A 14134-nucleotide genomic window follows, 5' to 3' on the forward strand; every position below is an offset into this window, starting at 1 on the left:
CGAGAAAATAACATGGCTGCGAAAACCATGTTACATGGTCACCACCCAAAAATAACATTTTGCTCTTAAAACATGTTTGAGGTGATCATATTACTTCTCTGGGTGTATATGACAATTAAAAATGTTGATAAACTGGAGCACTAGTACCAGTCCTGTAATGGGTCCATTAGTGGAGCAGACATTTCCCCCTAGATAATATCAAAGTGCCGGTGTTGTATAACAAAATTTTTGTATCCGGTAGAGATACACGAACTGATATCCCAATTTTCGAATGACTATATAAAACAGATCATTGGCATCTAATATAAAACAGCTCAACCTACCATTACAATGGTCGGTCGAAGTAGTTTATCACTCTTGTCAATTATCTGCAAATCTCTATTTTTGGTGAAATTGGCCCAAGGAACTCGCTATCAATTTGCCTTTGATAATGAAGATCTCTTTGAGAAATGTCCTGATGTTCCAGGGACAAATGGTATTCACGATTTCTTTAGTATGGACGGAATTGAAATTCAATACGATGATGGTCAAATAACGATTGGCGGTAACTCTACTGTTATGTGGAAAGATGCCCAACCAACTGATCGAATTACTGTAAGTTCCTATCATTCACTGATTGTAGACATTTTTTTTTTATATAACTGAATCTTTCGTTGCAAGGCGAAATTTGAATTATTTAAATTCTTTAGAGGCAAATGGCAACTTACACCATATACCCTGTTTACAAGCGACTGGTGTGCTTCAATGTTTGATAGAACAACACTGTGGTATGAAATGTGGACTCGACACATTGTGGAAGAGGATCGAATTTGCTTAAATAATTATGGGGTAAGATTTGAATGTGATAAACTAAATAAAAAAAAACGATTATTTTCGAATTGCTAAAATTTCATATCAGTGAAACAAAACCTGAACCCCTTTTGCAGCATAAATATCATCTCGAAACATACATGGTATCTGCTGTTCTGGACGTCTACTCTAATTTAGAGGGTCGCTACAAGTGTGTCATGCAATTTCAGGCATTCGATAAGGCGAACAGAGCTAGGAGTTCCCAACCTCTGTGTACCCAAGTTGTTGGAGAATTTTTTAAAATAAAATAATTGAAAGGGTTTCTCCTTTGCAATATTTTTGTATTGGGTGTATCCAATTATTAGCTGATAGTTCACACCAAATATACATATTTTTAGAGCACATGCAAATTTGATTTTTTTCTTAAAATATGATAAAACAGTAAGGAAAATCCAAAGACGGACGGGCCCGTCTATATTATAGCCTGCAACATTCTATAGACCTACATTTTCGATAGCATCTCAATACTTCAATTAAAAATAACTTCAGTCTCTGTCAATGCCAGTTTGTTAACCAGTTTGTTATATATGGCCGTAAGTTCCGCCATGCCGACTCTTATGTACCCTCCGCCATGGATTGCGTAGAAACTTCTACTAAAGACTGTCATCCACAATCGAATTACTTGGATTGTGGTAACACTTGCCTACGGCAAGGTATCTTAATACATCTTAACATCGTCTTCTAAATTGAAGTTTAGTCCATACGGGGTATACATTAGACAAAAATGGCCTATACGTAAAATATGTACATCAATAACAACTACTTGTGCCAAGTTTTTTGTCAAAATTTAATTTTTTTAGAAAATTTTGTTAACATTATATTTCTATAGAAAATTTTGTTAACATTTTATTTCTACAGCAAATTTGTAAACATTTTATTTCTATAGAAAATTTTATTTCTATAGACAATTTTGTCAAAATTTTATTTCTATAGAAAATTTTGTCAAAATTTTATTTCTATAGAAAATTATGTCAAAATTTTATTGCTATAGAAAATTTAGTTAAATAGAAATTTAGTTTTATAGAAAATTTTGTCAAAATTTTAGTTCTATAGACAATTTTCTCAAAATTTTATTTCTATAGAAAATTTTGTCAAAATTTTATTCCTATAGAAAATTTTGTTAAAATTTAATTTTTTTAGAAAATTTTGTTAACATTATATTTCTATAGAAAATTTTGTTAACATTTTATTTCTATGGAAAATTTTGCAAAATTTTGTTTCTAGGGAATATTTTGTCAAAATTGCATTTCTACAGAAAAGTTTTGTCATAATTTTATTTCTAAAGAAAATTTTGTCAAAATTTTATTTCTATCGAAAATTTTGTCAAGGTTTTGTTTTCTAGGAAATTTTATCAAAACTTTGTTTTTATAGAAAATTTTCTCACAATTTCATTGCTATCGAAAATTTTGTCAAAATTTTTTTACTATAGAGAATTTAGTCAAAATTGTATTTGTATAGAAAATTGTGTCAAAATTTTATTTCTATAAAAAATTGTGTCAAAAGTTTATTTCTATAGAAAATTTTGTCAAAATATTATTTCTATCGACAATTTTGTCAAAATTTTAGTTTTATAGAAAATTTTATCAAAACTTTGTTTTTATAGAACATTTTCTCACAATTTCAGTGCTATAGAAAATTTAGTCAAAATTTTTTTGCTATAGAGAATTTAGTCAAAATTTTTTTTGCTATAGAGAATTTAGTCAAAATTTTCTATAGAACATTTTCTCAAAATTTTATTTCTATAAAAAATTTTCTGAAAAGTTTATATCTATAGAAAAATTTGTCAAAAGTTTATTTCTATAGAAAATTATGTCAACAAATATAGAAAATTTAGTCAAAATTTTATTTCTATCGACAATTTCGTAAAAATTTTAGTTTTATAGAAAATTCTATCAAAATTTTATTTTATAGAAAAATTTGTCAAAATTTTACTTCTATAGAAAATTGTGTCAAAATTTTATTTCTATAGCAAAATGTGTCAAAATTTTATTTCTATAGAAAATTTTGTCCGAAGTTTATTTCTATAGAAAATTTTCTCAAAATTTTATTTCCATAGAAAATTTTCTCAAAATTTTGGTTTTATAGAAAATTGTGTCAAAATTTTGGTTTTATAGAAAATAGTGTCAAAATTTTAGTCCTATAGACAATTTTCTCAAAATTTTATTTTTATAAAAAATTTTGTCAACATTTCATTTCTATAGAACATTTTGATAACATTTTACTTCTATAGAAAATTTTCTCAACATTTTATTTCTATAGAAAATTTTGTCAAAATTTTGTTTCTATAAAATATTTTGTCAAAATTTTATTTCTTCAAAAAATTTTGTCATAATTTTATGTCTAACGAAAATTTTGTCAAAATTTTATTTCTTCAAAAAATTTTGTCATAATTTTATATCTAACGAAAATTTTGTCAAAATTTTATTTCTATAGAAAATTTTGTCCGAAGTTTATTTCCATAGAAAATTTTCTCAAAATTTTATTTCTATAGAAAATTTTCTCAAAATTTTATTTCTATAGAAAATTTTCTCAAAATTTTATTTCTATAGAAAATTTTCTCAAAATTTTGGTTTTATAGAAAATAGTGTCAAAATTTTGGTTTTATAGAAAATAGTGTCAAAATTTTAGTCCTATAGACAATTTTCTCAAAACTTTACTTCTATAGAAAATTTTGTCAAAATTTTATTTCTATAGAAAATTTTCTCAAAATTTTATTTTTATAAAAAATTTTGTCAACATTTCATTTCTATAGAACATTTTGATAACATTTTACTTCTATAGAAAATTTTCTAAACATTTTATTTCTATAGAAAATTTTGTCAAAATTTTATTTCTACAAAAAATTTTGTCATAATTTTATATCTAAAGAAAATTTTATCAAAATTTTATTTCTATAGAAAATTTTGTCAAAATTATATTTCTATAGAAAATTTTCTCAAAATTTTATTTCTATAGAAAATTTTCTCAAAATTTTGGTTTTATAGAAAATGTTCTCACAGTTATAGAATATAGAAAAGTTAGTCAAAAATTTTTTGCTATAGAGAAATTAGCCAAAATTTTGTTTTTATAGACAATTTTGTCAAAATTTTATTTCTATAGAAAATTGTGTCAAAATTTTATTTCTATAGAAAATAGTGTCAAAATTTTAGTTCTATAGAAAATTTTCTCAAAATTTTACTTCTGTAAAAAATTTTGTCAAAATTTTATTTCTATAGAAAATTTTGTCTAAATTTTATTTTTATAAAAATTGTTGTCAACATTTTATTTCTATAAAAAATTTTGTCAAATTTTTATTTCTATAGAAAATTATGTCAAAATTTTTTTCTAAGAAAATTGTCTCAAAATTTTACTTTTATAGAAAATTTTGTCAAAATTTTATTTCTATAATAAAGTTTGTCAAAATTTTATTTCTATAGAAAATTTTGTCAAAATGTTATTTCTATGGAAAATAGTGTACAAATTTTAGTTCTATAGAAAATGTTCTCAAAATTTGATTTCTATAGAAAATTTTTTCAAAAGCTTATATCTATAGAAAAATTTGTCAAAAATTTTATTTCTATAGAAAATTTAGTCAACAATTTTATTTCTATAGAAAATTTTCTCAAAATTTTATTTCTATAGAAAATTTTCTCAAAATTTTATTTCTATAGAAAATTTTGTCAAAATTTTATTTTATAGAAATTTTTTTTTCAAAATTTTATTTTATAGAATTTTTTTTTTCAAAATTTTATTTCTATAGAAAATTTTGTCATAATTTTATTTGTATAGAAAATTTTGTTAAAATTTTATTTCTATAGACTATCTTCTTAAAATTTTATTTCTATAGAAAATTATGTCAACATTTTATTTCAATAGAAAATTATATCAAAGTTATATTTCTATAGAAAATGTTGTCTAAATTTTATTTCCACAGAATATGTTCTCAAAATTTTACTTCTATAGAAAATTCACTCAAAATTTTATTTATATAGAAAATTTTCTCAAAATTTTATTTATATAGAAAATTTTCTAAAAATTTTATTTCTATAGAAAATTTGCTCAAAATTTTATTTCTATTAAAAATTTTATTTCTATAGAAATTTTGAGACAGACAGACAGACGAACATGGTTATATGGTAGAAAATTTTTTCAAAAGTTTATATCTATAGAAAAATTTGTCAAAAATTTTATTTCTATAGAAAATTTAGTCAAAATTTTATTTCTACAAAAATTTTCTCAAAATTTTATTTCTATAGAAAATTTTGTCAAAATTTTATTTCTATAGAAAATTTTGTCAAAATTTTATTTTATAGAAATTTTTTCAAAATTTTATTTTATAGATTTTTTTTTCAAAATTCTAGTTTTATAGAAAATTTTGTCAAAATTTTAGTTTTATAGAAAAGTTTTTGTCAACATTTTATTTCTATAGAAAACTGTGCCAATATTTTATTTTTATAGCAAATAGTATCAAAATTTTATTTCTATAGAAAATTTTTTCAAAATTTTATTTCTATAGATATTTTGTCAAAATTTTATTTCTATAGAAAATTTTGTCAAAATTGTATTTCTGTAGAAAATTGTGTCAAAATTTTATTTCTATAGAAAATGTTGTCAAAATTTTATTTCTACAGAATATGTTCTCAAAATTTTATTTCTATAGAAATTTTACTCAAAATTTTATTTCTATAGAAAATTTTCTCAAAATTTTATTTCTATAGAATATTTTCTCAAAATTTTATTTCTATTAGAAATTTTATTTCTATAGAAATTTTGAGACAGACAGACGAACATGGTTATATTTATGGTCTTAAAATTTCTCTCTAATCAAGAATATATATACTTTATATAGTCGGAAATCGATATTTCGATGTGCTATAAACGGAATGACAAACTTATTATAACCCCATAACCATTCTATGGTGGTGGGTATAAAAATATTTATAAAAATAAAAGTGAATTGGTGAAAAAAGGTTTTTTTTTACCCAACACCACATAGTGGTCAGTGTCAGAGAATGAAGCCGAGCCATTTTTCTCGGCGGCGGCTGACACTAATTTGTTGCCTCCGGCAGCAGCAGTTATATGAATGGTAATGAGATTATATATGTATGTATCGCCCGATTTCGATGAATGGGATCAGATTGCGTTCATTTACAAACCGATCGACATCAAATTTGCCACAAAGTAATCTAATTTACCACCCCATAAGTGTGCGAAATTTCATCGAAATCGGTTCAAATTTAGATATAGCTCCCATATATGTGTATCGCCCGATTTTACCAAATTTGGCCAAAAAGTCCTTTATTTATCATCCGATCTTACTCAAAATTGGCCAAATCTAATTTTCTATAGTACTTACTATATGGGCCAAAGATCATCAAAATCGGTCAAGATTCAGCTATAGCTATAGATTTTCCCAAATTTGGCCGTAAGTCCTTTATTTATCAAATTCTCATTGTTATATCTCGAACATTTAGGAGACGATTTACATAAAAAAAATTCAATGACTTTATACGCATATTTAAATCTGATGAGGTCTTATATGGAATTATATACTGGCTACACTGGATCCAAACTACTTTTTTGGAAACTTTTTTTTTGCTAGGCAGCTAATAAAATAATCACAAATGTAAATAGTTTTGGTGGATATTTAACAACATGTTATTTTATTGCGTCGTCTCATGGTAAAATATATTTGTGGAATATCATTTAAAATAAAGTGAAAATTATATCGTTTACTCTAAAAATTTATAAATTTTATTTGCAGTGGAGAAATCCCTTCATTTATTTTACTTTAAAAAATTCTCCAACAACTTGGATACACAGAGGTTGGGAACTCCTAGCTCTGTTCGCCCCATCGAATGCCTGCACTTGAATGACACACTTATAGCGGCCCTCTAAATTAGAGTAGAAGTCCAGTACAAAAGCAGCTTTGAATGTTTTGTGATGGTAGGTATGCTGCAAAAGAATTCGTAAGTCCGTTACTCTACAGAGGTCTCTGAAATTTTAGACCAAATTAATTTTTGCTGGAATTTTCGTTTTGTCCAAAAATTCCCTTGTTTTTAGTTTACCACGCCCACAAACTTACCCCATGATTATTTACGCAAATTCGATCCTCTTCTACAATGTTTTGAGTCCAAATTTCGTACCACAGGGTGGTCTCATCGAATAATGAATCACACCAGTCGCTTGTAAACACAGTATATGGTGTAAGCTGCCATTTTCCTCTAAAGAATTTAAATAATTCGAATTTCGCCTTGCAACGAAAGATGCAATTATAAAAATGCTGACTCCAATCAGCGAATGAAGGGAACTTACAGTAATGCGATCAGTTGGTTGGACATCCTTCCACACAATAGTTACATTACCGCTAACGGTTATTTGACCATCATCGTACTTAAATTCCATTTGGTCCAAATTAAATAAATCATGAAGACCCTTTGTCCCTGGCACATCAGGACATTTTTCAAAGAGATCTTCATTATCGAAGGCAAATTCATAGCGGGTTCCATGGGCCAATTTCACCAACAATAGAGATTTGCAGATAATTGCCAAGAGTGATAAACTTTTTCGATCGACCATTATAAAGTAAACTTGAACTGTGCTATATATTAGATGCCAATGGTCAGCTTTATATAGTCATTCGAAAATTGGAATATCAGTTGGTGTATCTCTAACGGATACAAAAATTTTGTTATACAACACCAGCTCTTTGATATCATCTGGTGGTAATATCTGCTCCACCCATAGCTATCTCTTGGATCAAAACAACCTTTTTTGAACTTTGCTGTAGTTCCTTTAATAACATCCAAACTTATTGTTATAAACTTAAAGAAATAATGGTTTACTCACCGAAAGGATTTTCCATAACTCACGTCAGAGAATTAAGCTGCCGAGTTGAGCCGCCAATTTTAGCCGTCGGCGACAAGTTTTAGCCAGCTGACGACGCCGCCGCCAAAAATATATCGACTCAAATTTAACCGCCAATTAATCAAGTATATTGATTTAAATCAGAAAAATATTAATAATTGTTGAATTTTTTGCAAAAAATTTTAAAAATTCCAGCCCACTATCAATCAGTATCAAATTGTTACAATAATTTAGCGCCTTGCTGTTTTCAAAACCACCTGAAATTCTATTCTAACAGGTTGGCTGATAACTCCCCGGTCTAACAAAGAAAAAAAAAATTTTTTTGTCAAAATTCGTTTTTATTATTCAACATAGTTCCCTTCAAGAGCGATACAACGATTATAACGACCTTCCAATTTTTTGATACCATTTTGGTAGTACTCCTTCGGTTTTGCCTCAAAATAGGCCTCAATTTCGGCGATCACCTCTTCATTGCAGCCAAATTTTTTCCCTGTGAGCACAAGAAAAAGTCGCTGTGGGCCAGATCTGGAGAATACGGTGATGGGGAAGGGGAAGCAATTCGAAGCCCAATTCATGAATTTTTGCCATCGTTTTCAATGACTTGTGGCACGGTGCGTTGTCTTGGTGGAACAGCACATTTTTCTTCTTCATATGGGGCCGTGTTGCCGCGATTGCGACCTTCAAACGCTCCAATAACGCCATATAATAGTCACTGTTGATGGTATTTCCCTTCTCAAGATAATCGATAAAAATTATTCCATGCGCATCCCAAAAAACAGTGGCCATTACTTTGCTAGCGGACTTTTGAGTCTTTCCACGCTTCGGAGACGGTTCACCGGTCGCTGTCCACTCAGCCGACTGTCGATTGGACTCAGGAGTGTAGTGATGGAGCCATGTTTCATCCATTGTCACATATCGACGGAAAAACTTGGGTGTATTACGAGTTAACAGCTGCAAACATCGCTCAGAATCATCAACACGTTGTTGTTTTTGGTCAAATGTGAGCTCGCGCGGCACCCATTTTGCACAGAGCTTCCGCATATCCAAATATTGATTAATGATATGACCAACACGTTCCTTTGATATATTTAAGGCCTCTGCGATCTCGATCAACTTCATTACGGTCATTCAAAATCATTTTGTGGATTTTTTTGATGTTTTCGTCGGTAACCACCTCTTTCGGGCGTCCACTGCGTTCACCGTCCTCCGTGATCATTTCATCACGCTTGAATTTTGCATACCAATCAATTATTGTTGATTTCCCTGGGGCAGAGTCCGGAAATTCATTATCAAGCCAAGTTTTTGCTTCCACCGTATTTTTTCCCTTCAGAAAACCGTATTTTATCAAAACACGAAATTCCTTTTTTTTTCATTTTTTCACAATAACAAAAGTTGTTTCACAAAAGACGCTCTATCTCACAAACTAATTGACTTACAGACGTCAAATGTTGACACGAATCATTTGAAGGTTGGTACTATATAAAAATAATATGAATTTAATACTAGCGACGCCATCTATGTGTCAGATCGGGGACTTATCAGCCAACCTGTTAAACTCCACATGGACTAACTACCAATTTTGAAGACAGATCTAAGGAGGTTTAAGATACCTTTCAATCGCCAACTGTTACCCCAACTCAATTAATTCGATTGTCGATGACATTCTTTAGTAGAACATGGTATGCAATTTATGGTAGAGTGTACATAAGATTCGGCCTGACCGAACAATCTGCCGTATTCCAAATCACATATTGCTCTTCGCTTATACATGTCTGATATCGATCTGTACATATACATGGTGTGAGAATAAACACCTCTCATGTTGATTTAGAAAGCAGCTAAATTATATTTAAATGTTCATAATGAAATTACACCAGCATCCGGAATAATCAGAGGTGTTGCTTGATCGGAGATAGGTTTATATGGAAAACAAACATGTAATAATAGAATAATGTCAATAGAAATACGTTAACTGATATCCCATCTACAATTAGTAATCCACTTTGTAATTATCTATTTCGGATGATATTGACGCAAAGATCCCCTTAGGTTAGGTTAGGTGGCAGCCCGATGTATCAGGCTCACTTAGACTATTCAGTCCATTGTGATACCACATTGGTGAACTTCTCTCTTATCACTGAGTGCTGCCCGATTCCATGTTAAGCTCAATGACAAGGGACCTCATTTTTATAGCGGAGTCCGTACGGTGTTCCACATTGCAGTGAAACCACTTAGAGAAGCTTTGAAGCCCTCAGAAATGTCACCAGCATTACTGAGGTGGAATAATCCACAGCTGAAAAACTTTTTGCTATTCGGTCGAAGCAGGAATCGAACCCACGACCCTGTGTATGCAAGGCGGGCATGCTAACCATTGCACCACGGTGGCTCCTTATATTCGCTAATGAAAATATGTTTTGAAACATGTTCCAAGGTTCCCGCCGGGAGAAATGGTATAAACGATTTCCTTCATATAGGTAAAATGCATTTCGAATTCAACGATGGTTTAATTTTATCGCAGCCAACGCGCATACGCTTTTGATTTGAACCTCTAAAGGTTTTAATTCAAGTATCGTCTACAAAGCTCTGATTGACGTGGCATTCATTAGTCCCTCTAGTATATAGATATAATTCTGTCTTCTCCGCGTTAACATTACGGCCCCTGGTTCTTGCCCAGTCATATTCCATTCTCAGGCCCCTTTCTGCCTTACTGTAGAGTCTGTTAGGATTCCTGCAGAAGTATTATAACATTGTGTGCGTAACAGACTGGTTCAAATCCCACCTTAGCTAAAATCCTTAGTAGGCCGTTTGGGTTAGGTTTGGTATAGTAGGCAGCCTGATATTTCAGGCTCACTTAGTCCATTGTGATACAACAGTGTTTAACTTCTCTCCTATCACTGAGTGCTACCCGATTCTATATTAAGCTCAATGACAAGGCACCTCCTTCTTATGGCCAAGTCCGAACGGCGTTCCACTTTGTAGAGAAACCGTTCAGAGAAGCTTTGAAACACTCAGAAATGTCACCGGAATTACTGTAAGGAGATGGTTAGGTTAGGTGGCAGCCCGATGTATCAGGCTCACTTAGACTATTCAGTCCATTGTTATACCACATTGGTGAACTTCTCTCTTATCACTGAGTGCTGCCCAATTCCATGTTAAGCTCAATGAAAAGGGACCTCCGTTTTATAGCCGAGTCCGAACGGCGTACCACATTGCAGTGAAACCACTTAGAGAAGCCAACGCGCCTACGCTTTTGATCTGAACCTCTAAAGGTTTTAATTAAAGTATCGTCTACAAAGCTCTGATTGACGTGGCATTCATTATTCCCTCTAGTATATAGATATAATTCTGTCTTCTCCGTGTTAACATTCCGGTGCCGGGATCTTGCCCAGTCATATTCCATTCTCAGGCCCCTTTCTGCCTTACTGTAGAGTCTGTTAGGATTCCTGCAGAAGTATTATAACATCGTGCACGTAACAGACTGGTTCAAATTCCACCTTAGCTAAAATCCTTAGTAGGCCGTGTGGGTTAGGTTTGATATAGTAGCCAGCCTGATATTTCAGGCTCGCTTATTCCATTGTGATACCACAGTGGTGAACTTCTCTCTTATCACTGAGTGCCACCCGATTCTATATTAAGCTCAATGACAAGGCACCTCCTCCTTATAGCCGAGTCCAAACGGCGTTCCACTTTGCAGAGCAAGCGTTCAGAGAAGCTTTGAAACACTCGGAAATGTCACCGGAATTACTGTGAGGGGATGGTTAGGTTATGTTAGGTGGCAGCCCGATGTAACAGCTTGGCTGATAAGTCCCCGGTCTGACACATAGATGGCGTCGCTAGTATTAAATGCATATTATTTTTATATAGGACCAACCTTCAAATGATTCGTGTCAAAATTTGACGTCTGTAAGTCAATTAGTTTGTGAGATAGAGCGTCTTTTGTGAAGCAACTTTTGGTATTGTGAAAAAAATGAAAAAAAAGGAATTTCGTGTTTTGATAAAATACTGTTTTCTGAAGGGAAAACATACGGTGGAAGCAAAAACTTGGCTTGAAAATGAATTTCCGGACTCTGCCCCAGGGAAATCAACAATAATTGATTGGTATGCAAAATTCAAGCGTGGTGAAATGAGCACGGAGGACGGTGAACGCAGTGGACGCCCGAAAGAGGTGGTTACCGACGAAAACATCAAAAAAATCCACAAAATGATTTTGAATGACCGTAAAATGAAGTTGATCGAGATAGCCGAGGCCTTAAAGATATCAAAGGAACGTGTTGGTCATATCATTCATCAATATTTGGATATGCGGAAGCTCTGTGCAAAATGGGTGCCGCGCGACCTCACATTTGACCAAAAACAACAACATGTTGATGATTCTGAGCGGTGTTTGCAGCTGTGAACTCGTAATACACCCGAGTTTTTCCGTCGATATGTGACAATGGATGAAACATGGCTACATCACTACACTCCTGAGTCCAATCGACAGTCGGCTGAGTGGACAGCGACCGGTGAACCGTCTCCGAAGCGTGGAAAGACTCAAAAGTCCGCTGGCAAAGTAATGGCCTCTGTTTTTTGGGATGCGCATGGAATAATTTTTATCGATTATCTTGAGAAGGGAAAAACCAACAACAGTGACTATTATATGGCGTTATTGTAGCGTTTGAAGGTCGAAATCGCGGCAAAACGGCCCCATATGAAGAAGAAAAAAGTGTTGTTCCACCAAGACAACGCACCGTGCCACAAGTCATTGAGAACGATGGCAAAAATTCATGAATTCGGCTTCGGATTGCTTCCCCACCCACCGTATTCTCCAGATCTGACCCCCAGGGACTTTTTCTTGTTCTCAGAGCTCAAAAGGATGCTCGCAGGGAAAAAATTTGCCTGTAATGAAGAGGTGTTCGCCGAATCTGAGGCCTATTTTGAGGCAAAACCGAAGGAGTACTACCAAAATGGTATCAAATTGGAAGGTCGTTATAATCGTTGTATCGCTCTTGAAGGGAACTATGTTGAATAATAAAAACGAATTTTGACAAAAAAAAATTGTTTTTCGTTTTTTGACCGGGGACTTATCAGCCAACCTGTTATCAGGCTCACTTAGACTATTCAGTCCATTGTGATACCACATTGGTGAACTTCTCTTTTATCACTGAGTGCTCTCCGATTCCATGTTAAGCTCAATGAAAAGGGACCTCCTTTTTATAGCCGAGTACGAACGGCGTTCCACTTTGCAGATAAACCGTTCAGAGAAGCTTTGAAACACTCGGAAATGTCACTGGGATTACTGTGAGGGGATGGTTAGGTTAGGTTAGGTGGCAGCCCGATGTATCAGGTTCACTTAGACTATTCAGTCCATTGTGATACCACATTGGTGAACTTCTCTCTTATCACTGAGTACTGCCCGATTCCATGTTAAGCTCAATGAAAAGGGACCTCCTTTTTATAGCCGAGTCCGAACGGCGTTCCTCATTGCAGTGAAACCACTTTGAGAAGCTTTGAAACCCTCAGAAATGTCACCAGCATTACTGAGGTGGGATAATCCACCGCTGAAAAACTTTTTGGTGTTCGGTCGAAGCAGGAATCGAAACCACGACCTTGTGTATGCAAGGCGGGCATGCTAACCATTGCACCACTGTGGCTCCCTGTGAGGGGTTAATCAACAGCTGAAAAAAATGGGTTTTAACCTAGCCTGCCCGCCTTGCAAACACAGGCTAACCACGGTGGCTCTCTAGGCCACCCACAGTAGTGGCGATAGTATGCCTCCTTGTAGAGTCCCCCGCTCTTCAGTGGCCTTTATGCTCACATCATGCTATCCACAGCTTATCCTTCTATTCCTTAGCATATGGCCTACCCATGTAAAAATTGGAGGATCTAATTAGATATGATTAGATCTGAAAATTTGCCACTTTAAATCTAAGCAGATTTTCCCAGATATGATGAAACAAAATTAGATATAATTATATATATATAGGGATCTAAGACATTAGATCTTACCATTTTTCGGTTCTACTCATATCTGATTGTGTCAAATTGGATCCCTTAATTTTTACTCGGGTATCCAATATTTAAAAGATCTGGTAAACCGAAACTGGTCTACTGGCACAATAATTTCTCGTAAATCGAAAACTTGTCATCCGGATCAGCTGAAGGTAACATAGTCTCTGCAAGCTAGAGATTCGAATCGGTTACAGAATAAATTATAACTATTACAGAATTCCTGGTGGAATTTCATCTTTGGCAATAAGCTTCCCTTCGACTCCAGCGAATCTCAATATTATTCCCTGCTAAATGAAAATTTTAAACTAAACAAATTTCACCGACTAATCTCCCTTAACTAGAGCCCATAATTCTAAATAAGTCTGAATGTAGGTCATGACCTAGTTCTACTTTAGGCATTCCATGTAAGTACCTACAAACAAAAAACGATTGCTCGCTCATATTACAA

At 32.8% G+C, this 14134-nt stretch overlaps 2 protein-coding genes across 2 annotated transcripts; one reads left to right on the forward strand and one right to left on the reverse strand.

The window, feature by feature from the left end:
- Positions 1 to 330: 330 nt before the first annotated feature.
- Positions 331 to 1199, forward strand: LOC142239670 (uncharacterized). Its single transcript, XM_075311456.1, has 3 exons — positions 331 to 594; positions 661 to 828; positions 927 to 1199. The coding sequence occupies exons 1-3, from the start codon at positions 331 to 333 to the stop codon at positions 1098 to 1100; spliced, it is 606 nt and encodes a 201-aa protein (XP_075167571.1). The 3' UTR covers positions 1101 to 1199.
- A 5408-nt stretch (positions 1200 to 6607) lies between these two features.
- LOC142239671 (uncharacterized) lies at positions 6608 to 7407 on the reverse strand. The gene is made up of 3 exons (XM_075311457.1): positions 7144 to 7407; positions 6914 to 7081; positions 6608 to 6783 (listed from the first exon to the last, which is right to left on the reverse strand). Exons 1-3 carry the CDS (start codon positions 7405 to 7407, stop codon positions 6610 to 6612), a joined length of 606 nt encoding a protein of 201 aa, XP_075167572.1. The 3' UTR covers positions 6608 to 6609.
- Between the last annotated feature and the right edge of the window lie 6727 nt (positions 7408 to 14134).

Source organism: Haematobia irritans, chromosome 5, assembly GCF_050003625.1.
Source record: "Haematobia irritans isolate KBUSLIRL chromosome 5, ASM5000362v1, whole genome shotgun sequence".
NCBI classification, from domain to species: Eukaryota; Metazoa; Arthropoda; class Insecta; order Diptera; family Muscidae; genus Haematobia; species Haematobia irritans.